At 40.2% G+C, this 24,329-nt stretch overlaps 1 protein-coding gene across 12 annotated transcripts in view; it reads left to right on the top strand.

The window, feature by feature from the left end:
• The window catches only part of DENND1B (DENN domain containing 1B), a 250,687-nt gene that overhangs the window by 38,691 nt on the left and 187,667 nt on the right, over positions 1–24,329 (top strand). For all 12 annotated transcript variants that reach the window (XM_077332746.1, XM_077332749.1, XM_077332744.1 and 9 more), the window contains one exon: positions 4,748–4,812. In XM_077332746.1, the coding sequence (XP_077188861.1) occupies positions 4,807–4,812 (6 nt within the window). In that variant the 5' untranslated portion in view covers positions 4,748–4,806. The remainder of the gene's footprint in view (positions 1–4,747; positions 4,813–24,329) is intronic.

The following is a 24,329-nucleotide window of genomic DNA, read 5'->3' as shown; positions in this document are numbered from 1 at the left end:
TCAGGGCTGAAGAATGCTGGATCTGGCAAAGGGCTGTTGGACCCAAGAACTCTTAGACCTTAATTTGTTTGACTATAATAATGCCCTGGCAAATTTGTAAAGTCACTGACAGCTTGAATGAAATGGCAAGCCTTAGAGGAAATAACTTTTGCAAAATGAATGATGTTTTTGTGGTATTTGCAGTTAGGGGTTTGACCCCCCCTCCCGCATGAGATGTACTGAATTTTATATTCAGCGTGATAAGAGGTTTAACTTCCAGTTTGGCAAACTGACAGTTGTCTATTTATGAAGCACCAGTTGTAATAGACATGAAAGCCAACTTGACATTTATTGCTGTGGTTTGACACTTTAAAATGTGGTGGGAGGGGGTGAGTAAAGTTGAAAGGACTTTGCAGAGTTATAGATATGCACAGCAGGGAGCTCAAATGTTTAATAATATTAATGCAGAGATATTGACCTATGTGCCTATCCAGTTTCTGAAATAAGAGTTTATGGTCAAAAGCAAACTGAAGATTTAACACCCCCCCTTTTTTTTTTACTGCTGCCATTATTCGGGGAGGGGGGTGTCCTAATTTGCCAGTTTGGTTAGATTTTACTTTGTGTGTGGTGGAGCATGATAGCAGCCATGGAGTAATTTGCTCCTCTCTGTGCAGTCTCAAACCATTACTGGGAAGTGGGAAATAAGCATGGTGATAGTTTCCTTTCTAACTTTATGATAGCTCACTCCAAAGCCTGAGGAAAACAGAAGCTTGACTCATTGTGGAAGAGTGCGTTTATGCACTCATCCTTCTGCAGTGAGTCAAACTTTTCATGTATGTAAGGGAGTGGGAGAAGACTTGCCAGTTTCACCACTGTTTTTTTTAAAATACTGTGTCTTTCAGTGGTGATGTGCAATAGGTAACCTTTTCAAGAACAAAATCCTCTTCACCAGCAATGATGGCGGTGACAGGATAAGGGATGCTGATAGTGGAAAGGAAAGGATTAGTTAATTCACAATTGCATAGAGCCTAGGTGAGGTGAAGTCTCCAAGACTACCACTGGAAAAGGATTCCTTAAAACAGGGTTTTAATATTATCTAAGGACTTGCTGATATGGGTTATACAAGCTACGTCCAACCTTGAAGGCCTTAGACATTTGTCAGTTGCCTCAGCTTGTTAAAAAATGTACAATTAATATATCTAAGGCTGAATAGAATGGGGCTTGCTGTCCCACAGTGTCATGAATGGTAAGATAATAAATGTAAACTGGACCTTCAGGGCCTGTTTGTGACATCCAGCATGATAGTTCAGGTCATGATAAACATGTCAAGAGTTATATGAATCAATGATAAGGGGAGAAGAAGTACTTATTTAAGCTTAGTTTAGCATTTTATTAGTTTTTTTTTTGGCAAAGTCATTCCATTCTGACTTCATTCTGGATTTTTTTTCTTTGTTCAAGCTAGTGACTACTGTAACTTACGCTATGCAGGCCTGCCTTTGACCCTAATCCGGAAATTACAACTTGTCCAAAATGCTGCTGCACAGGTCTACACTAAGACATCAGTCTTGTGGCAGCAATATTGGCTCCTAGTACAGTTCTGGATTCACTTCAAGGTTTTGGTTTTAACCTTACAAGGCCATATGTGGCCATGGCCTGGCATATCTGAGGGGCCTTCTGTATGAATACATCCCGTGGAGGGCACTTTGTTCAGTGTCTGAAAATTATCTGCTAGTTCCCGGCCCCAGAGAAGTCCAGCTGGCCTCGACCAGGGCAAGGGCTTTTTTGGCCCTTGTCCCAGCCTGGTAGAATGAGCTCCCCAGGAATAGGTAAAGGTAAGGGTATCCCCTGTGCAAGCACCGAGTCATGTCTGACCCTTGGGGTGACGCCCTCTAGCGTTTTCATGGCAGACTCAATACGGGGTGGTTTGCCAGTGCCTTCCCCAGTCATTACTGTTTAGCCCCCAGCAAGCTGGGTACTCATTTTGCCGACCTTGGAAGGATGGAAGGCTGAGTCAACCTTGAGCCGGCTGCTGGGATTGAACTCCCAGCCTCATGGGCAAAGCTTTCAGATGGCTACCTTACCACTCTGCGCCACAAGAGGCTCATCCCCAGGAATATTGGGGCCCTAATGGAACTGTTACAGTTCTGTAGGGCAAAATGGAGTTCTTCCACCAGATCTATGGTTGAAGTTGGCATGGACAAGTGAACATGCCAACTTAGGACCTGCCTTTGGCAGCAAGTCAGGCAGCCCTCCACCACTCCGCCCCCCCAGGCGTCCAATTCCAAGCCGGAAATTGGAACTATTATTCCACCAATTGTTTGGTATTGTTTTAACTGTTTTACTTGTTTTAAATTTACTTGTTATTTGTACCTACTGACTTGTGAGCTGCCTCAAGATGGTGGGGTCAATAGGGGCAGGTTATAAATTCAATTATAAATTAAAAGATATAACTGAGATATATCTTGAACGTATTCTTGTTATTGAAGCATATGCTCTCATAGTATGATTTTGGGTAGTTATATTGTGCTACCCTCTCCCTACCAGGATCCATCGTTGACTCCATAGTTGGCATAGAGGCAACTGCTGTTTTCATCCAAGACAATAATTATTGCTTGTTTGTACTAGCTTCTGTCTTGCACATCTTGCTGAGCATGCTGTATCTTCTTGAAAGGGTTAAATGCAAAGTACAAAGCTTTTAATAAGGTCTATCTTATAATCTCTTCGAGAGAAATGGAAATAATTTCTTGTGACCATGTAACCATCCAAAAACTTGTAAATGTTTGCTTACCTCATCACTTTTGGGAGGATAAGGATTTTTTTTTCCAGCGAAAATGTTTATACTTTAGAGGAGAGTTAGTCATCTTTTCTTTTCAGGCAATTAGTGTGTTGTAAATGGTAGATGTAGGCAAGTGTGGGCAGATGGAGTGGTAGTTTTAACATCCGCACTGTCCCTTTAATTCCGAAAACAAGAGCTGTGTGGTATTTGTGAATGTCTTTTTTCATATCCATCCTGAGGAAGTATACTGGGGAAAATATAGAGCAATCATAAGTAGGTCTACTCAGAATCCAACTGAAGTCTACTCAGTGGGACTTTCTCTCAGTATTTTTATGATTGCTCTGTTAGTAGCTTGTGTGCTCTTTTGCATTAATTTTGTTGGTTCTGATGTGATAAGGTATGGAGGATCCGTGTTTTTCTTCTCCAGCACCCATGAAAGACCAGCTTTCACCTGCATAGGTTTTATTGTTGTCCATCAGTGGTATTGCTTTGTGATCCTGGATTAATTGATTAGTTGGTAGTTCACTGCTTAAAAATAGTTAAGGTTCATCTTCCTTGGAAATTTTGCTAAGCAGCAAGGTCAAATTTAAACTCATTGTGTGCCATTTGAGCAATTTAAATTGCTATTCAGTTTACTGGCATTTGATCATATTGAACAAAATACACAAACCCTTACACAATACTCACAGTAGTATTTTAATAGAGTCTAAGTATTTAAGATTAGGCCAAGGCTGAGTGATTAGCCAACAGAAAAGTGAGTAATAGTGGTTAAAATTTAATTTGGCATACAATTTGGGTCAAAGAATGCAATCCTGAGTAATGTAAATGGGAAGTAATTACCTCTAAATACTGTGGTATATGACGTATCAAATTGGCAGACACAGTTAAAACAGAAAATTGAGTAAGTCTCGCAGTGAGAATGGTATTTATTAGATTTTCCTCCTGGCCTGCTTGTGAGGTCTTCTGTCTCCCTCCCACTATTACTTCATTGCATCCTTAAAGTAGATCGCATGGAGTGAAAGTGATAGGCCCAGGGCCTTCCAGTGTGTGTATGGATGAATAGGAATTTGAAGTATCCCCAGTCCAAGCCTGACAGTTTGCTTCATAACTATACTAATTCTCAAGACATTTGTGTCTGATGTTGGGAGAATTAGAGTGGAAATTTTACAGGCCCTGAGTCTGACCATATCATTCTTTTAAAGCAATATTTACAAAATGAAACCAATATGGAAGTATTTTGGAGATATAGTGGCTTTAAATGGTTAATGAGTTGATACAGTGATTGTTTCTTGCCAGTGGAACACCATTTCTGCCAGGAAAAGAGGCATTTTCACTGATTCCCTCCCCCTGTTTGAATTGAGAACTTCACCCAGTGTTGTTCATAGGGATTTCCTGAACCCCACTCATGGCTCTTTGGATACAATTGAATTATTTTGTTTCTTTTATTGTTACTGAGCTCAATCAAATTTTGGGCACAAACCTACAAGTTTGATTTTTACACCAGCACTTTAATATTGTGCAATGAATCTAGAATTATTTATTTTCCTCAGGATTTAAGGACAGATACTACAGATTTCTGGGAAGGTGGTTTGTCTCACTGTGGATTCTCAGGATCGTTTTTCTTACACTAGCATGCAATTATTTTGTTGTTGTTAATTGCTCCAGGATGCAATTCATGTAGAATTGGATTGTGCACACTATGCGTACATCGATTTGGCTGCATGTGTCTTGCAGACTTCATCATATAGAAAGATAATATGTGAATTGTTTGTTGGATAGGAATCTCAACAAATACTTGTGTATGTCATCATGAATGATGCAGAACAACCTCGTTATGGTAAGAGAAGACAAACAATTACAAACCAACATCCTTGTGTAGCTGAGTATTAAAATCGGTAATTCTTCTTGGTACAGAAGACACAATATTCTTGAGTCAGATTGTTTACATTTTTGGGAAGTACATAAGACTAACCAACCGTCTCTTTTTTCCAGGGAAAATCCAGCAAGAACCTTTGATTTGGTGCTACAGGTAAAATGCCAGGCTCCTGAAAATGAAGGTAATACATCTCTTCTCTTTCATATATATTACATGTGAAAAAGATCCAGTGGGTTATATATTTCACTCCATTTTTGGGGTTCTGTTTATGTAGGTGACTGAAAGAGTGTAGATTCGACTGCCTTTAGTTACTGCTAGTAATATGAACATTTGTACAATGTAGTATTTTACAAGTATTTTGTTTGCTGCTTTTGTCCTTGGCCATTGCAAAAACCACATTAACCCAAATCATACATTTTTATTTGAGTTTTTGCTTGGATCATAACCTTTTCCAATTTTCATTACAGTAGATTTAATAAATTGTGTTTTGCAGTATGTGTAATTATAATGTTTAAACAGGAGCTGGAAAGCTCTTTGGCCTTGTGCACTAAGTAGTTATGTTGCTGGATTAAGACACTTGTTGCTTTTGTTATGCTTCCTATTCTTGCAATAAGTGGAGCTTGGCATGCACAAGGAGGGGCCAAGTTTCATCCTAGCCGAGTGGCTGCATTCCTCTTGTTTAACTTGAGCCTGGGAGTGAATATACCAGAAAAGAATGAGGAAGTGTTTTATCAAGGATGTCTCCAAACCAGACTTTTATTTCTGTTGCCTTGAAATAGTCATGATTAGGCTGATGTGGGAGTGGAGGCTGGGATCAGATTTGGGGAATAAGAATCTTGAAATGCAAACCTATATATCTTCTTCATGATACATACTGGGAATTCCTTTTTTGAAGCCTAATCCTGACAAGATAGAAATGCTACTGAAAGGCAGGAGGTCTGACGTGGAATTTAAGGTGCTACCTGTTTTGGATGGAGTTGCAGTTTCTTGAAGGAACAGATCCCTAGTCAGGGAGGTGGTCTTGGACCCTGGCCTTCTGCGGGATAAGTAGGTGGCAGCTGTGGCCAAGGGTACCTTTCACCAACTTTTAGCTACTACCTTTCCTGGACAGAAAAGATCTGGCCACTGTTGGTGCATGCCCTAGTTACATTTAGATTAGATCACTGCAATGCACGCTACATGGGTCTGTCTTTGAAAAGTATTCAGAAGCTTCAGTTGGTACGGGATGCTACAGCCAGGGTGTTGACTGGAGTGGGTCATAGGCACCATATTACTCCAGTCTGTCACACCTGCACTGGCTTCCGTGTTGTTTCCAGGCACAATTCAAAGTATTGGTCTTGACCTTCAAAGCCCTATGTGTTTTGGGACTAACATATTTCAAGGACTGCCTAATCCCTCTTGCAAACCTGCCTGACAGTTATGGTCATCTTTGGAGGCCCTGTTCATTTAGGATAAATGTCTTCTGCAACAGCAAATATGGAGCCTTCTGTGCAATAGATATGGGCAAGTATAATATAACATGTCCTGTTTCTAATTCAAATGTGATTGCCTCAAGGATGAAATGGGGCAAATGAGGGCACATGCTCCTTTACAACAGTGAGAATGAACTCCATGTCTTCTTTGATTGTGTCTACTGAAGTCCCGTTATGTTTGAAAAGTACAGGATTAAGACGTTCTTGATATGATGTCTATATCATGTGATCACAGAACAAAGTTTGAGTCCAGTGACACTTTTAAGACCAACACATTTTTATTCAAGGCATAAACTTTGGTGTGCATCTATAGTTCATCAGATGAAAGCTTATACCTTGTATAAAATTTGTTTGGTCTTAAAGGTGCCACTGGACTTAGTTCTGCTGCTTCAAACTAACATGAATCAGTCTCCATGTGACCTGAATCTGTCTTCATGTGACCACAATCATTGTTTCCCCAATAATACAGGGAGAGAAAAATCTTTGACAAAGTAGCAAGATTGGTTTCGGAAATTTTGGTACTCGGAAATTTTGAAATGATATAAAGAGTTCTAGAGAAATAATGTGTCTTTACACAGTAGTTGGTAGAAAATACCAACTACTCTGCAGGTCACTGCCAGGCTTTGTTAGTTATGTGTATTGTTGACATTTAACCTACTTCTGTCTTGTATGTTAGCTAACTTGTCTAAACTGGTCATCTGTTTTACCTAAGGCAGTCTCTTCAAAGTCACAAATATTCCATGGATAGTTGAGGCTTTGAGCTTTCTCATTGTTCACCCATCTTGTTCAGCTATAGTCTGTTCTCACACCATGGATGCTTTTTGGACTGACTATTTGTATTTTTTTTGTTTTGCATTTTATATATGTTTCTGCTCTCCCTTCCTCTCCATGAATCTATCTCTTTGGTTTTCTTCCTTGTATGTTTTTCCCCTTGATGACTCCATTCACACTCATAAAGGAACAGTTTTATGATCATGAGACTCTTTATGTTCCATTTACTCTTTTGTGCCTTTCATTTCTAGATCATAACTAATTTCTGGCTTCATCCAATAATTTTGTGTTCATTTTATTAACAAAACCTATCAACAATCACTTATCAAACAGCTTCCCCCCTTGATTTTTTAACCTTCAAAAGGGATATTTCACCCTTTATTGGACTTATTACTGAAGGGCTCTAAGATGTTTGAAGGTAATAGAATAAATATTTGTACATGGCAAGGGAGGAAGAATGGTCAGTCAGAGCAAGTTCTGCCTTCAACCTGCACCAATTCCTTTGATTGAATGCATTGAGCTTATCTGCATACCTGAGTGCACATGCAGGCTTTCTGTCTGATAAGCTGTATTTCCAAATGAAACCTTGTAGTTTGGAGTGGAACTTGCTGCTATGATCCTGCTCCTCTCCTTATGTATGTTCATTCAACTCCTTGGAACATCTGGGTCTTCCCTTTTAGTGAGCTTGAGAACTTCATTCCCTTAAAAATATAGCATATATATATATATATATATATATATATATATATATATATATATATATATATATATATATATATATATATATATATATATATATATATATATATATATATATATATATATATATATATATATATATATATATATATATATATATATATATATATATATATATATATATATATATATATATATATATATATATAGGCTATAGTCCCTCAAAAATATAGCAGTGCAATTACTAATTGTTGCTAGTATTTGGATCACATAACAGTAGAGTGGCTAACTGATCAGAAAAAGGGCATTTTTCATTTACTTCTCAAAAATCAAGGGACAAAGCTCCTTTGTTTTTTAACTGTTTACCTTACCTATATAGTTTATATGCTGGTTTCCATATTAGTCCACCAGCTTTCAGTGTTTCAGATTAGGAACTGGAAGACTCAGGTTCAAATTTCTGTTCTAGCATGAACTTCACTGGGTGACACAAGGCCAGTTACTTCTCAGCACAAACTTACAGGGCTTATTAAGTACACTAGCTTCAAAGCCCATTCCTAAGAACGGCCCATGAAGATGACTTTGGACCGCAGCTGGCAGCTGGATCAAGTGGGGCAGGCGGGGGCTGGGCAGCTTGTTAGCAGGCCTGGGACAGAGCTCCTTAGTAGGCAGTCAGCAGGCCAAGAGGCCTTCGTGAGCAGGGCTGGCCTAGCATACTGGGAGGCCCTCATGAGCAGGGCTGGCATAGTAGGCTGGGAGGCCCTCGTGAGCAGGCCCGGCCTAACAGGCCGTGAGGCCCTCCTGAGCAGGCTCGGCCTAGCAGGCCAAGCCTAGTAGGCCAAGAGGCCCTCATTGGGAGGCCCAGCCTAATAGGCCCTCCACCACAACCCTTTGCCCAGGGCCCTCTCCCCTTACCTGCTGCTGGCTCCAGGCACTGAGGTGCGCCTGAGAGCAAAGAGGCTATAGTCCAGGGACAGAGGGCGGGAGCTGCAGGAGCAGGGCCAAACAGGGTGCAGCCAGGTTTGCTGGCTGCACCCTGATTGGCCCTATTCCAACTTGGACAGCCGGACACATTCCACCCCCCAGGCTATTTCACAAATATATAGAGGAACCATGGATAAGGATAAATGAAATCTAAAAGTTGCTGGGCTCTATCCATAGCTCTACATTTTTCTGTTAAGGTTGATAGCCCTATATTATATCATTGCTCTGAATAGTTTGGGCCTGCCATAGTTAAAGTGATTCCCCTGTATATGAATCTTTAGATATATTATTTTAATTTGGTTGGGTGCCTTTTAAAATGGAGATCAAACCAGCATTTCCCTAGGCATAGGCTTTTCAGTGGTGGCAACAAGCCTGGCAGTGGCTTCCCCCAAAAGAGAGCCTTTTGATACTTTTCAGGAAGCAAACTGGAATCTGTTTTTCTTGACTTTGGAAGATGGGTTGTACTTTAAAAAAATAAAATGCTGATGATTATAGTTCAGTTGTTTTACCAGTTAGTGTAAGTTCTATTTTTTTTAAAGATCAGATATCATTGTAAGCTGTTTTTTTTTGTCCTATATACTTGGCAGTGAGATAGGATATAAATATAAACAAATCTTTTAGTGGCAAGTTGTCAAATTATCATGACCTCTTTTATTTTGAATTACAGTGAAACGTCAGATCTTCCTATTTTATTTTAAAAGTTATTTTTTAAATTCTTTATATGTTCCTCCACATGTCAACCTATTAGGTTATAATGACCCATGTTTTTACATGACCTTTTGGTAAGAATTTCCTGAGCCTTTCCATTTTCATTCTTCCTTTTGTGCCTAGATTGCTCTTTTGCATAGTGAGAGTTGCATAGCTTTGCTCTACAAGGTGAGTCATCACCTAGTTTATTAGCTTTTCAGAGCAGCCTTCTCAACCACATCCTAGTAATACCTTAATGCATTTTTGTCCAAGGGAGTATCTGGTGCCAGTAACAAGTAAACAATTGCTGAAAGCTCATAATTAGTCTATTTCCAGTGTAAGGTTCCACCCTGTATTCTGGATTATCACGTTAGTGTTATGTCTAATTTAGATCACAGATTCCTTGGGGCAGAGTCCTGTCAAAATATGTCAGTTGTTGGTGGCGCTGTACCATAATGTGTTTCTGAATATGTCTGATTATTAGGGCTTAATTTGTGTGGAGAATATTTTAAGCATCAAAAGAGATCAGTTTGTGATTTCTTCAATGCAAATTTAGAAATCCAGTTCAGATTTATTTTACCAAACAGGACATTTACAATGTAGGAGGTGCAAGGGACCTAATGTTTAGCTAAAGCCATGATATATATGCTTGGAGAAACTAAATAATTTCCAGATAAAGTTCACCTTGACTTTGTATGCCTTCTCATCTTTATACCCTTTCTTCTCCCCCCTCGTATGCCAACCCCTCCATACGAACTTCTACTTCATATAAACACCCCCTTTATAGGCAATATGAATCACTCACACTTCATCTGTTGTTCCGCATTCCAAGTGTCCAAGGCCACTCTTAGGTAAGCAAAATGCTTCAGGATATGGCCTGATTAAGCTGGGTTGTTAGCACCTCAAAAATGAGTAGTAAATGGATCCCATATCTGGGTCTGGAAGTCAATTAAATTGTGCAGATGATAGAAAATCTGAGCCATAGTAGAAAATTTTCTTAACCATCTTTGAGTTCTTTCATATATTCTATCCCCATTTATGGCATTTTCTAATGGAGGCCTCCCAGTGTTATCCTTACCAGAAGGAAACAACTTTACTACCAGTAGCCCCAGTGGAGCTTGGGTAAAGTTCAATTAATTTGATCATTTGAATTTGAACTGGTCATGTTGATGTTTATTACTGAACTAGTATCAATGCCCATTTTAAAAATGGCTTTGAAAGGGGCAGCAGGCAGGAGGGCGTGAGAGGGTGGCTGCAGTTCCCTTTGGCCCTCAAAGGGAACGAAATAGTATTAAGGATTAGAAGAAGAGAAGGGCTTCTATACCCAGCTTTTTTTTACCCATAGGAGTCTCAAAGTAGCTTACAATTGTCTTCCTTTCATCTTCTCACAACAGATGTTTTGTGTGGTAGGTGAGACTCAGAGAACTCTGAGAGAACTGTAACTAGCCCAAGGTCACCCTGCTGGTTGCATGTGAAGGAGTGGAGAATCGAACCCAGTTCTCCCCATTAGAGGCCACCAATCTTATAAACGCTCTACCATCCTGGTTTTCTTTCCTTTTTTTATTTTCATAAATATAGAAATATAGAATGCAATATGAGTTCTTAATACAAAGAACAGTAAAATATAAAATATAATCATCATTTGAAAATGTACAACCCCACATTAACTACACAATGATATAAACATTTGCCCAAGACTGAGTCTAGGAGCCATCCACATTTCCACTACATTTAAAAAAAAGGCCTATTTAGATATACAAAAGAGAAGTTGTTAATAATCAACCTACTTGAGAGATCGTAGACCTCACATTAACTGCTTGATACAGTCTAAGAGCTATCCTGACAGATATTTCTAGGTTTAAGTTAGATGCTTAACATTAAACATTTCTCGTAGAACAGTATGAGTTTTGGCCCTGTATCAATACTCTAATGAAGGGAAAAGAAAGTAGGGCTTTGCCTTAAAGATGTACAAAAAAAAAAAGAAAAAAAATTACAAGAGGATTTCATAGCTTCTCCTTATCCTTAATACAGATACATATACAAAACAATTTATACTTGACCCATTCTAAGAGCCATCCTGACAGGTATATTTTAACAGGTATATATAAGAGCCATCCTGGCAGTCCGTGCATGCGCGTTTGTGCTGGGGCTGCCGCGCGTACGCGGGCCCCCGGGCCGCCATCTCCCCCCACTCCGGAGCAGCGGTCCGCAGCAGCCGAAAGCTTGCGGACCGCTGCTGTAGGCCATAGCCTTCTAACCGATTTTCAGGCTAAGATAATCTTTTGAATATGCCACACTTAAAAATGAGGCCCATTCACTATTTGTGTCTGCACCCTTTTCTTCTTTATGAAAGAGATTTGTATTCTAAATTGGCTTTCTTCCTTGTATCCCATCTGCTCACTGTGCTTAATCTTGCTGTGAAGTTGGGGTTGAGTTTATGATATCACAGCTGTAAATGTTGCTGTGGAAATATCAGAAGCAGAGAATTATGGTCTCCCTGCAAAGAAGGAGCAGCGGGAAAGACTGGATTGGGAAGTAGAAAGACTTGACTGTGACCTACAGTGCATTTGGATTTTAGTTGAAAATTTGGTTCATGGGAACTTCATGAAGCTTTCTGTGTATCTTAAAAAGTACTATAGTATTTAAGGTTACCAAAACATTGTTAAACTTTCCTGTTGATTTTCTGATGGACTTGTATGCTGTGGGAGAGAATGGATGTGATCAGACATAGACAGACTGGAGTTTATTTGGAATGGGAACAAGCCCAATTAATTATTGCCCTTTCATCCTCCTTCCTTCCTTATTCCATCATGCACCTGAAACTGCAATTGGAAGCTTTGTGGTGTGGTTTGGTTAATATTCAGTTTGTCTGTTTAGTCCTGGCTAAAAAAACCAGTATGAAACTCAAATACTTTGGCCACCTCATGAGAAGGAAGGACTCCCTGGAGAAGAGCCTAATGCTGGGAGCGATTGAGGGCAAAAGAAGAAGGGGACGAGAGAGAATGAGGCGGCTGGATGGAGTCACTGAAGCAGTCGGTGTGAACTTAAATGGACTCCAGGGAATGGTAGAGGACAGGAAGGCCTGTAGGATCATTGTCCATGGGGTTGCGATGGGTCGGACATGACTTTGCATCTAACAACAAAGCTTGTTGTTAATGGAGGCTGTGTTGTATATTATAACCTATGGGCTGTGCCAGTTGCTCTTCCTCATTGTTCAAACTTTTCTCCTAATCATTCTGATAAGGGTGAGATTATAGAAATGGAAAGTAAGTTAGTGGTGAAGAGAATTCTGCTTCTTGCATATGGCAAAGCTTCTAAGGAGTGATAACTTGAAGTTTGAACATTTTGATTGTGCTTATTAAAGTCATTTATGAGGTTGATTGAGGGCAATTTGAAACCCACTGCTTGACCACCTCACTGCTGTTTTTCTTGGCTTTTTGGCAGGCAGCAGAATCTGAAAGTTGATCTACCTCTCCACAGTGAGTCACCACGTATGGTTGATGAACTTAGTGGATTGCACGTAGCGTAGGAGAATTGAAGTTGATTACTTCTTTATGCCCCGAGTAGGAAACATTACCCACCATGACTTGAGGTTTTACGGAGATTAAATACTTACTGTTTGTGCTAAGTTAAATGTTTCTCATTACATGGTGATTTATTTTTGATCAGTTTTGTTCTGGCATTAAATGGTAAAGATAGTTTCGCATATTACAGTTGTTTCAGCTGTTCCTGCAGTATGATATAAGAGCTTGGTGTTTATTGCCCTAAGCTAGAATGGCCAACAGTTTCTGGGTGGAGGACTATTTTCCATTGCAGCTTGGCTGCCCAAGCCAAGATGTTTGTCATCTTTTTACATCAAGTTTCAGCATTCATTGCATCATGCAGTGAGATCTAATACTGATGGGGCTAGGACTTGGTTAAACTAACAGGGGGGGACAACATGGTCACATTATATGATTTGTTCTTTGTAGAACATGTGGTCAGAAAATCTCAGGCTGCACCTATTACCAAGCCTTCATGAATTTGCTTACCAGAGCAAAAGTTTCCTGTCTCATGCTTCTGCTAAGAAGTTTTTTCCTCTTCCCTTCTGTTTGTGGAAGGGATTGGTCATGTCATGCTGCTGAGTTTCTGCTTGGGGAGCTAAGAAGTTACTCTTATTATGCTGCTGAGATTGGAGCAGGCACAAGTTGGCCATTCATCGTTTCTGCCTGTCTGAAAGCTTGGTTAGTAGACCGAACCAAAATTCCTTCATGAGAGCCTGATCTCGTCAGATCTCAAGAGCTAAGCAGAGTTGGCCCTGGACTGTTCCATGTATTATTTATATGTTTGATGTAAACCTCCCTGAGCCTCCTGGGAGGGCGGTATAGAAATATAATTAATAATAATAAATAAATAAATAAATAAATAACGTTTGGATGGAGACTTCCAAGGAATACCAGGGTCATGATGCGGAGGCAAGCAAAGGAAAACCAAAAAGGAGGCAGCATTTAAATGATTTTAAAACCTAAATTTACATGTATAATTTTGATTGAATGTTTAACCTATGTTGTATTTATAATTTATTTATTTGATAGTTTTTAAACCTTATCTGATGCGCAGAGAACCTGTGGAATACAAAAACAGAAATAGTATTATTGTTATTATGGTATGAATTCATCAGCAGCAAATTCTAAAGGAGAGGGCACTTCCTTAGTATTTTTGATCCATATATAGCTCTGCAGATAAAAGTTTAGTCCACTGCCATCAAAATATTAAAATCTTGTGTGTGTGTGTGTGTGTGTGTGTGTGTGTGTGTGTATGACTTATTTTTATCATATTCTCAAGTACAACTTGAAAAGGAACCAGCAAAGGAAGAGGTATCTGATGAGTAAACAGTTGACTAATTCAGAGAAATTCAGTTTTAAGACATACTTCAAACACAGTAATAAGTATATATTGAAAAACAAGGGATTTGCACACACATGTACCTTACCACAATTAATATTTTAATTAGCAACAAAACTATAAGTTAATACAGTACAATACAATGAGTACTTGACTTGGATGGAGAATGAAAAATGTAAAATAATGTTTATAAATGCCCATGATAAAGTTAAAGGCTACAAATGCATAGCAATCAGATTTCACAATATATCTTTACAAGTGGGAGCCTGCAAATACTTTTAAGAAGCATCTCATTTCCCTTTTCTCCTTTCCTGAAAGCCCCCATAGCAGAGTTCTTTTTTCTTGGTTTGAGTTATCTGAGACTGTCCTGTGTTTATCTTATTGTCACTTAGAATTGTCAACTTCCAGGTGAGACAGGTAGATTTCCTGGAATCACAACAGATCTGCACACTACAGTGATCAATTCCCCCTTAGGGTTGCCAGCTCTACATTAGGAAATTCCTGGAAATTTGGGGGTGGAGCCTTGGGAGGATGAGGTTGGTAGAAGGAAGCAAAGGGTATAATGCTTTACAGTCCACCTTCCAATGCAGCCATTTTCTCCATTTATTGGAAGAGCAGTTGTTATTCTGGGTGATCTCCAGCTCCCATCTGGAGGTTGACAATCCTAGTTCTCCAGGCAGAAATAGCTGCTTTGGATGATATATTATATGGCAATGGAATTCTTCCCCTCCTTAATCCCCCCCATCTCCATCCCCACCTCAATGTCTAGGAATTTCCAAACCTGGAGTTGGCAACTTTACTTCCTTTCCACCCAACAACCAGCCTACCTCCATCTGCCTTTCTGTCTTAAACTCCCCTCCCCCCAGCAACGTCTGCATAGGAAAACTGTAGCCCAGTTGTGTGTTGCCAGCTGCTGAGCTATGCCCACTTGCACGGTAGGGAACTCTCAAGGACTTTGAGGTGGCATCTCACTTTCCCCTGTATTCCCCTCCCAACATTATTTCATCTTTTCCCTGGCAACTCCCATACCCTCTCTCCTTTCCTTGCTTCATTCTTTCCTTCCCAGAATTCAACTATTTCCAGATGACAGAGATATTGTCTCCCAGAATAAAGTAACTGCTTTGGAGGATGGACTCTATGGTATTATATTCAGCTGAGACCTTTTGCATCCCCAAAACCTGCATTTCTCAGACTACTCCACAAAATATCCAAGAAATTCTTATCCTGGACCTGGCAAATCTAGTCAGACCTGGCCTCAATAAGTCAGCCCTCAAAGGGCAAAACAGGCCTTTTACTAAGAGAACCAAGCAATGGATATTGTGCTTAGCAACATTCACCAAAGGAATGTATTGCTTAAAGTACTGGTGCTATGTAAAATAAAACATGTTTTTAGATTCCATATTTTTCTGAAAATCTGAGATCCTTTTGGGGTTTGTAAATACATCTGTATTGCCTGTTCATAGCTCCAGTTACCCGATTTAAGTAACCAAAGATTTGGCTGACTTTGATATTAGAACAGCAGTTCTCACCATGTTTTTCGCTGCGACCCCAACTTTGGCAGCGGCTGGTGCAGTGGCGGTGGCAGCGTGTGCGTGCATGCGCACAATGATCAATACATAGCCATCCCTCCGTCCACCTCTGCTTGCCACTACCTCTGCCGCTTCCCGCCGCCACCACTACCACCGGCCTCTACATGCTGCTGTCTGCCAGTGGCGGGCAACCTGGCAACCCTGGGGAAGGGGGCAGGTGACCCCAAATGGGGTCCCAACCCCAGGGTTGAAAACTACTGTATTAGAACATAAGATTACCTCAACTATTCTATTATTTCCTATTGTATCTACATATCCCTTTTATCCTGCCCTAGATTTTACATTTGGATTGATAGTTAGAACTCTCTCACACCCATGCTCTTGACTGGATCTTGGTTTGAACAAGTTTTTCCATGAATCCAAATGGATTCTTAAATGCTCTGTGGGACCCAATACCTCCCAGTGCTTCTCTAAATGAGCTAGTGAGCGACTGGCATGACAGAATGCTGACTGCCATTGATGAGATCGCCCACCAGCGCCCTCTCCAGTTGCACCAAAAGCGGGCTCCCTGGTATACAGAGGGTTTCCATGAGATGACATGGAAACTGAGACGGCTAGAGTGAGTTTGGAGGAAAACTCATGATGAAGTGTCGAGAGCATCTTACAGGATTTTCATGAGAGCCTATGAGATGGCAGTGAAGTCAGTGAAACAGAACTTTTACTTCCATCGCCTCCGCAAACTCATACCCAGCACAATTATTTAGAGTAGTTCAATCACTTACCACCCTCGACGAAGGGTACCAAAACAGAGACAAATTGGACATCAGCTGTGAGATATTTGTGAACCATTTTGCAGATAGTCTCAAAGCTCTGCCACGACTTTAGAAACAGAAAGGGGACAGAGGCCCTTTGGCTACCTGTGGAAGATACACTAAATAACTTCAGACATCTCTTGCTAACTGAAGTGGACAGGATTCTGACTTCAATGAGGCCTGCCACTTGCCCTCTAGGCCCCTGCCCGTACCAAAAGGGCAGACGTAAGGATAGGGCCCCCCCTTTTGTAGATAATCAACCTCTCCCTTTCAACTGGAGGGTCAGAAGGAGGCACTGGTCTGGCATCTACTGAAGAAACCATCCCTGGATCTATGGACCATCCCTGGATCCCTGGAGCTTTATTTTGCTTCTTAGGACTACAATTACCCATGGATATTCCTGTACTCCAGGCGTTTCTCAACCAGGGGTTTCATGAAAGCTCTGGAAGGGTTTCCTGAATAGGTGGGAGGTAATTCATTTTTAATGTATATTTTAAACTTGTTAAATATTTAACAGGTGATATGACCATGGTCATGTTGACCCCCCTCCCCAAATGGCCTGGAGGGGTGGGGTGAGCATGTACATAACTACATTTCTCAAGCATATTCTGCACAATCGCACCACTTCTGGGTTTTCTTAAAACCTGAAGAATGTTTCAGGAGTTTCTCAATGGCAAACAAGTTGAGAAAGGCTGTTCTGTTTACTGCATCTATTTACTGCATCTATTCTTGCCCCTGAGTGGGAGGAAACTGTATTGACATCCTTATCCAGCCATAAAGCTCACATGAGTAGCCTCAGGCAGGACACTAAATCCAGCCTACCTCACTAAGTTTTGGAAGGTAAACTGAAAAGCTGTCATCTATATCAACATGGGCTCCCTGGAAGAAGAGCACCATTGAAATATAAATGTTATTCATATCTTCAATTGTAAGGCTCTAAAAAAACCTTTCCTTATCACACCCAACATGAACTTTAATCCATGTTTAGCATCAGTGATGTTAGCTCTGCTGGTGCTTATTTCATTTATTTATTTATTTATTATATTTATATACTGCCCTCCCCGAGGGCTCAGGGCGGTTTACAGAAAACAGAAAAAAATACAGATAACATATGGTAAGAGGTGATAACAGTAATAACATTATAACAATAATAACTTAACAAGATCATAACAATAACATAATAGAAGTTGCAAGAGCCTCAGCTCAGCTCTTACTGGGACCCAGTGGGTAAAGTCGATTAGTTTCAGTTGTAGGGGGGGGAACATGGGGGCCAACTGGAAGTGGTGGTTTGGGTCGACCTCAGCCAAATGCCTTTTGAAGGAGCTCCCTTTTGCAGGCCCTGTAGAACTGTCAGGGCCCTGATCTCCTCTGGGAGTTTGTTCCAGATGGGGGCCAGAATGGAGAAAGCTCTGGCCCTGGTTGAGGTCAAGCGGGCTTCCTTGGGACCAGGGACCACCAGGAGGCTTTGGCTTGCTGCCGAAGTTAGTGGAATGTGTCAATACTTTAATATGCTCTTACACCTCTCCTGAACTAAGTTTTCACAACTAAGGGTTATTGCTTCCTGGAACCCTTTGCTTTCTTTTAGATCTAAGTGGAGTATACAAGAGGAAGGCATCGAAAAATCTACTGTTCAGAAAAATCTACTGTTCACCATCATAAATGACCTGATCAAAGTTAGTAATTCATAATACATGAAAACGCATTCCTTTCCTGCTGATCAAAGCAAGCAAGTAGAGATATTTCAGCAGTACATCACAGCTCAGTAAACATTATTATAATTTCTATTGCACTTTAAGGTAATTACTGTAATGTGTTTTATACTGAGTTGCGCTTAAAGATAACCTGGAAACTGCAGCTGGTTCCAAGTGAGGCACTGTTAGGGGCTATTCAGTAGATGCTAACCTCACCTATTTGACAAATTTGTTTCCAAGTTCAATTCAAAGTATTGGTTTTGTCCTTTAAAGCCTTTCATGGCCTAGATCTACATATGCAAAAGACCATGTTACTAAAAATTGTTCACAAGGCATTGGCCAGACTTTGTTACCACCTTTGTTAGCCCCCAATTGTATGGAACAGGCTTGTTGAGATGTTTTTTTCGATTTTCCTCAGTAGATTATGAACTGCAGGTATTTTCTGGGGGAGGGAGGTTACTTGGAGTCTTACTATTTTATGGTTTCAAAATTGGAATTGTAAACATCATTGAGCCACAAGAGAAGGACCCAGTACAAATATTTTAATTAATTTATGAAGTCTTTATGAAGGCTTCTCTAGTTTGTACTTTTGTAACAGAGTAGGTTCCTGCTATTGTGATTGGACACAGGAGGAAATCAACTGAAATATAGTGATTTACCATTTACCATTCAGGCCATACCCAAACTACTCTCTAGATTCCTTACTGCTTTTGGCATATTAGTGTCCAAATATCCAGAATAGGGCAAACACAATCCTTATATTCCAGTCATTTTCATAATGATTTACCACAACGTTGTCACTGCCAATTTTGCAACAGTAAAAATCTTATCTCTGTGAGATGGAACAAATATTCAGAGCCTCACAGTTTGTCTAACATTTCTGGCCTTTCTAAAATAGAGTAGCTGAGTCTCAGGGGTTAACATGAGACTCACAGGCTTCAGGCTAATTCTCATGGTCTTCAGCTGGCCTACATACAAAAAGCTTGTCTCAGATTTCTAAGCATGCCTACTTGTGATAACTGCAGTACATTTAAAAGCACAGAGGAGAGTAATAGCACAACTATGTTTTTTACTAAATACATACTTAAGTTCCATGGGGTTTTAATTACTATTTTTGTGTGTGGTGAATAGCTATCTCTTCAAAGGCATGTAACTGTAAATATATAAATCCAGATATACTATTATTACTGTGGGTAATATCAGGGCTCTCTCAACCTCACCCACCTCACAGGGTGTCTGTTGTGGGGAGAGGAAAGGGAAGGAGAATGTAAGCTGCTTTGAGACTCCTTCGGGTAGAGAAAAGTGGCATATAAGAACCAACTCTTCTTCTCCTTCTTCTAGAGTCAAGTCAGATCAATATTGTGAACTACATTCTTGAAATATGCAGAACTGATGATGTGGGAGGTCCTTAGGTCAAGGGTTTGTGTGTGTGTGTTTCAAGTGGATAGCCGTGTTGGTCTGAAGCACAACAACATTTTAGTCCATTAGCACCTTTAAGACCAATAAAGATTTATTCAAGCTTTTGAGTACATGCACTCTTCCTCAGACAATTGAACAAGGATCATAAGAGTACAGATATAAAGCAAAAGTAAATTAGCAGCAGATTAGTAAACTCTGTTATAACATCCAAATAATGCAGTATGGCAATTCTTTGCTAAAAAGTCTTTTTGGGTTCAGTTGTAGTTCACAAAAACATTGACAATTAAAATGTCAATTTAATGTTAGTAATTAATGGCAGACACTTCCCCAGTTGTGAAAATAAATAATTAAAAGAGACTAGTTGCTTGCCCCATCTGTGTGTTTGTACGTGTGAAATTATTTGTGGGCAAGCTCATGCTAAAATGGTTAAGTATCTTTGATGGCTTTGCTTTGTGTAAGTTAGCAATTGTCCTGTACCTCTTTCAGCAATTCATCTTGTTCTTGTACATTTATCCCCTCAATCCACTCATAGAAAGTATTAAATAATATTTTAAGGAAAATTTCCTTCAATGATGTGGATGCAGATACACAAATCTACATTAGATTAGTTCATTTATTAGATGAGGTTTAATATCAATGTTTTTTTGTTTCATAGGAAACGTTTTTATTGGATTATCCGCATAGGAAGCCTGTATGTTTTGGGGAGGATGGTTAAAGAGGAGGGGGAAAGGAAATTCTTTTCTTGTCTGCTCCTTTTGTATGTTATATTTAGGTGTACGTCTTCATGCTTCCATTGAACAAACAGGAAGTTGTATGTGATCATTGTGAACAACTTTGCCTTAAATAGACAGATCTTGGTGCACTGTCGTCATCATTGTAATTACCTGCTAAATGTTCACTTTGGCTGTGGCAACTGAAATGTGGTCTGTGTTTTAAAAGTATACGTTAGGTTTTGGACAGTTGCATCAGAAGAAAGTAGTGTTAAAGCTATAATTTCAGGTCTTGATAATCTGCACTATATTGACAGCCCTTCTGCTTGCAGCCTGGGCAGTGACTGGGGAGGTGCTGCATCAGATCCTCCAGTAACTCTGTGGTTCTGGCCTTCCCTGCAGGCATGCATCCTGATTGTGGTGCTGTACTGCCTCTTTCCCTGTTTCTCCTGTACCCTCTTGGTGTGAAGTGCATTTGTACAACTTCTGTGTAGGTGGTGATCTCTAGGACCACAAACTATTTATCTCTCCCATGTTTCTGTCCAAGGCTTCGGTGCTTATTCCTTGAGGCGTGCATCTGTTACCAGAGAAATGGAAAAATGTGTTAGTTTCATTAGGTGTAATGAAAACAAAGGGGAAAATAATAAATGCCATTAATCCAGTCATTAACCACCCTCCTCCCTTATTGTGCATACTGTGACTGTTTGGCCAGGCAGTCAGCCAACTCACAGGTGAGCAATTGAGAAGAGATTTGGTGTATTGGTGCACCCTGGAAAATGTAAACTTGAGATTGCCTGACATTAACAAATTGTGATATAAATCAGAAAATGCCAAGAGTACAGGATATTTAAATGTGTACTCCACTGTACTTTTCTGTTTGCCAACTGTATTAACAAGTTATGCACTTTGATGATTATTTTTCCAAGGTGCACAGAGTGTCCCAGACATAATAAAAACATCATCTGAGAGGTTGTGGAGGGGGGGGGGGATAGTCTAGTTGTCCATAGCTGTTTATCTTCCAGGTGCCATTAGGATAGCCAGGACCCCTGTAGCTGCCAGTGGGGGATGTGGGGGGGGGGGAGTACACATTCTGGAACCAGGGAAGAGCACCAAAACTTAGTGTAACTTGCTCTTGTTACCTGGAAGTGACGTTGGTGATTTTGGGGGCAACACTATGGCTTTTGAACAAAAACTCTGGGCGAAGGGAGGGAAAAACAAAGAGTATAATAGTTGGCGGCTGCTACAGACTGTCTGACCAGGGTGAAGATGTGGATGCTGCCCTTTTTGAGCAGCATGATAGGATATCCCGGCATCAGGACTTTGTAATTATGGGTGAGTTCATTTTCCCTGACTATGAGAATCTCTGCCATACTTGACAAGTCTCTGCCATACTTGAAGAGGTGTGTGTGTGTGGGGGGGGGGGAGATTGACCAGCAGCCTTTCCTGAACTCCCAGTCCTGGGTCATAGAATCATAGAATCGTAGAGTTGGAAGGGGCCATACAGGCCATCTAGTCCAGCCCCCTGCTCAATGCAGGATTAGTCCTAAGCATCCTAAAGCATCCTAAAGGGTCACATTTGTCTGATAGCCTAGACCTTCCTGCCTAGCTGCAGTGGCTACTTGTCAGTGGCTGCTGACAGCTCCTGTAAGGCGCTTCTTGGTGATGTATAGGAACTAGGTGCTGTTTGGCCCAGGAATACCTGCCCTATTCTCATCAGGGCAATTATAGGAGCAGTTGGCAGCCCAAAGATCCCAGAGGTCATGGCCTCCTTCTGTGGCCCAGGTAAGTCCAGGAGAAAGCCTAGTCTCAGAAATATGAAAAAGTATAATAATATAAGTTTTTAACTGAAATTATTTTTTTTTATCACACCTCTCCTTGTTAGTAGTCCACTTTTTCTAAATTTACTAACTAAAGAAAAACTTTAAACTTCTTTAGGTTGAATTCTCCTATTTTAAAATATGTGGAAGTAAATCTCCTCTCAGAGGGATTGCAAAGAAGAGGCCAGATCAAAAATGTTATGTGCATGCAAGTGTCTAGGCTTGCTCAGTGACATTTTTAAATTTGACCATCAGACTTTCATGTCACACCACAATATGCTCTGAATACCCCTCTCAGTTCAGTGCTGGTTTTCATATGTCATTGTGAGCAACACAAACCCAAAGCCCTTTTGGGCACATGGAATTCATTGTGTGGGTTCTGGTTGAACCCAGACCAACTGTACAGTTCTATGCAGGTCTATTTATTTCTTTACTTCATTGATATCCTTGCCTTTCACTCAGTCTAAATCAAGTGATTACACTATGAGAGAATTTGAATTGGGCAAGTTGAAGAATTGTAATTCTTTCCCTGCAGTAAAATGTAAATCACCTGTAATTCTACTTTCACAAACTGCCTTGTGTGTAGTTTGGTGTAGTTTTAAATATGACTCTAGAGACAATTGTGATCCAAATGTGTCCTTGAAAAAGAGAAGCATTTTCTGGGCCTCTCTTGAATTTCTGCTTTTGGTTGTCTTATTTCCTGGCATTATATATCCCTTTCTCCATTTTTGTCCCTATTCTTTACCTCTGCTTGCATTTCTGCTCTTAATGGTTGCTCAGAACTTGTGGGAAACTGAAAAGGGGGGATTTTTTTTTTAGGCCTATTTATTTCTCCCTACCTAATGGGTTGTTCAGTGAGTACTATTGCTACTGTGGGGCAAGGAGAGAAAGAAAGCGATTGCTACTGTCTTGCTTCCTTATCTCCTGTCCACAAAGAATGTTCTGCAACACACTTCATCACAGCTGGGAAGATAGTTGGGATGTGTGTCAGAAGTGAGATAGGAGGAACAGGTCAAGGAAAACGTTGTTGTTGTGACCTTCCCCCATTCCTAGCCTTATAGCATAGTGACTTGAAGGGAGGGCTGACCCAGTTCTGAGAGACCTGGGATCTGTAGGGTGAAGGGGAGTGTTGGGTTCAGTATCACCTTGCAGGCTCCAGCCATGGGTGTGTAAGGCAGCCTGTCTGATAGGAAGTTGATGAAGATGAATTTGCTGTGATCTTGCTGTGCCCATTTCTGTAGAATACTTTATTCCAGTAGAAGGGAGGGAGAGATCTGTTTTGCACAGACACTATCAGAGGGGAATATTGTCTAAAAGTGAATTCTTAATTTTAGACGTTTGGAATTTTCTCTATGTATTTTAATTAAAATAAAATAATTAAATTAAAATAATATAAGGGCCGTTTAACAGCGTTTTGTTAAATGCTGGTGGGGGGAAATGGCAGATTTGTCAGTGTTTTGGGACAGCTTTGAGATTGTTTTGTTTGGCTTTCTTGTTCCAAACTTTCCCAGCTACAGCACATCATCCAACCGTCATGTTTGGTCAGGTTCCATTCTGGCCCCATCCTCCTTCAGTACTACTTTGGGCAACAGGAACATTAGACAACCTTTCTGTGGATTCAGAACTGGCACTCATATTCCTGCCTTCTTCTTGTCAGCATCTGTATTTCTTTCACTTCCTAGGCATTGAAATGGCACACCATGGAAACACAATATTTTTGTATGTGGCAGTCTCAAAACAGATGAGAACACAAATCTTGGATGTGTTTGCACTTGAAAATATATCTTCTATGTTAAATATTGTTAAATATTCATATTTAACGAGAGAAAAACGTCAAAAGCGAGAACTGTACATTCAATTAGTGCTCCAAAGGCCAGGAATCAAAGAAGTATATTCTTTATACATGTGCAGAAGCAAACATGGCTGCCTCTGTTGTATCTGGCTTTGTTCTGAAATGATAATTAGTGAGGATGCTGCTTGACCATTGCATTGTCAAATTGGCATTGCCTGGTACAGTGTGTTTGAGGTAGGGGAGCATGTCCTCCAAATGTCATAGGAAACATAGTGTGATTTTACTCTCTACTTATTTGTTATAGAGATTTAGACTGAATCAAATGCATGATTATTAAAATCAAGTCTATATAAACCATATATCCAAATCTTACTATAACGTATTAGGATTCAGATATTAAGATTAAGATATCTGAATCAATGTCTCCTTTATTG

Source organism: Paroedura picta, chromosome 4 (genome assembly GCF_049243985.1).
Source record: "Paroedura picta isolate Pp20150507F chromosome 4, Ppicta_v3.0, whole genome shotgun sequence".
Lineage (NCBI taxonomy): Eukaryota > Metazoa > Chordata > Lepidosauria > Squamata > Gekkonidae > Paroedura > Paroedura picta.
The sequence above is the reverse complement of the archived record's forward strand: the minus strand, read 5'-3'. Positions and strand labels throughout refer to the sequence as shown.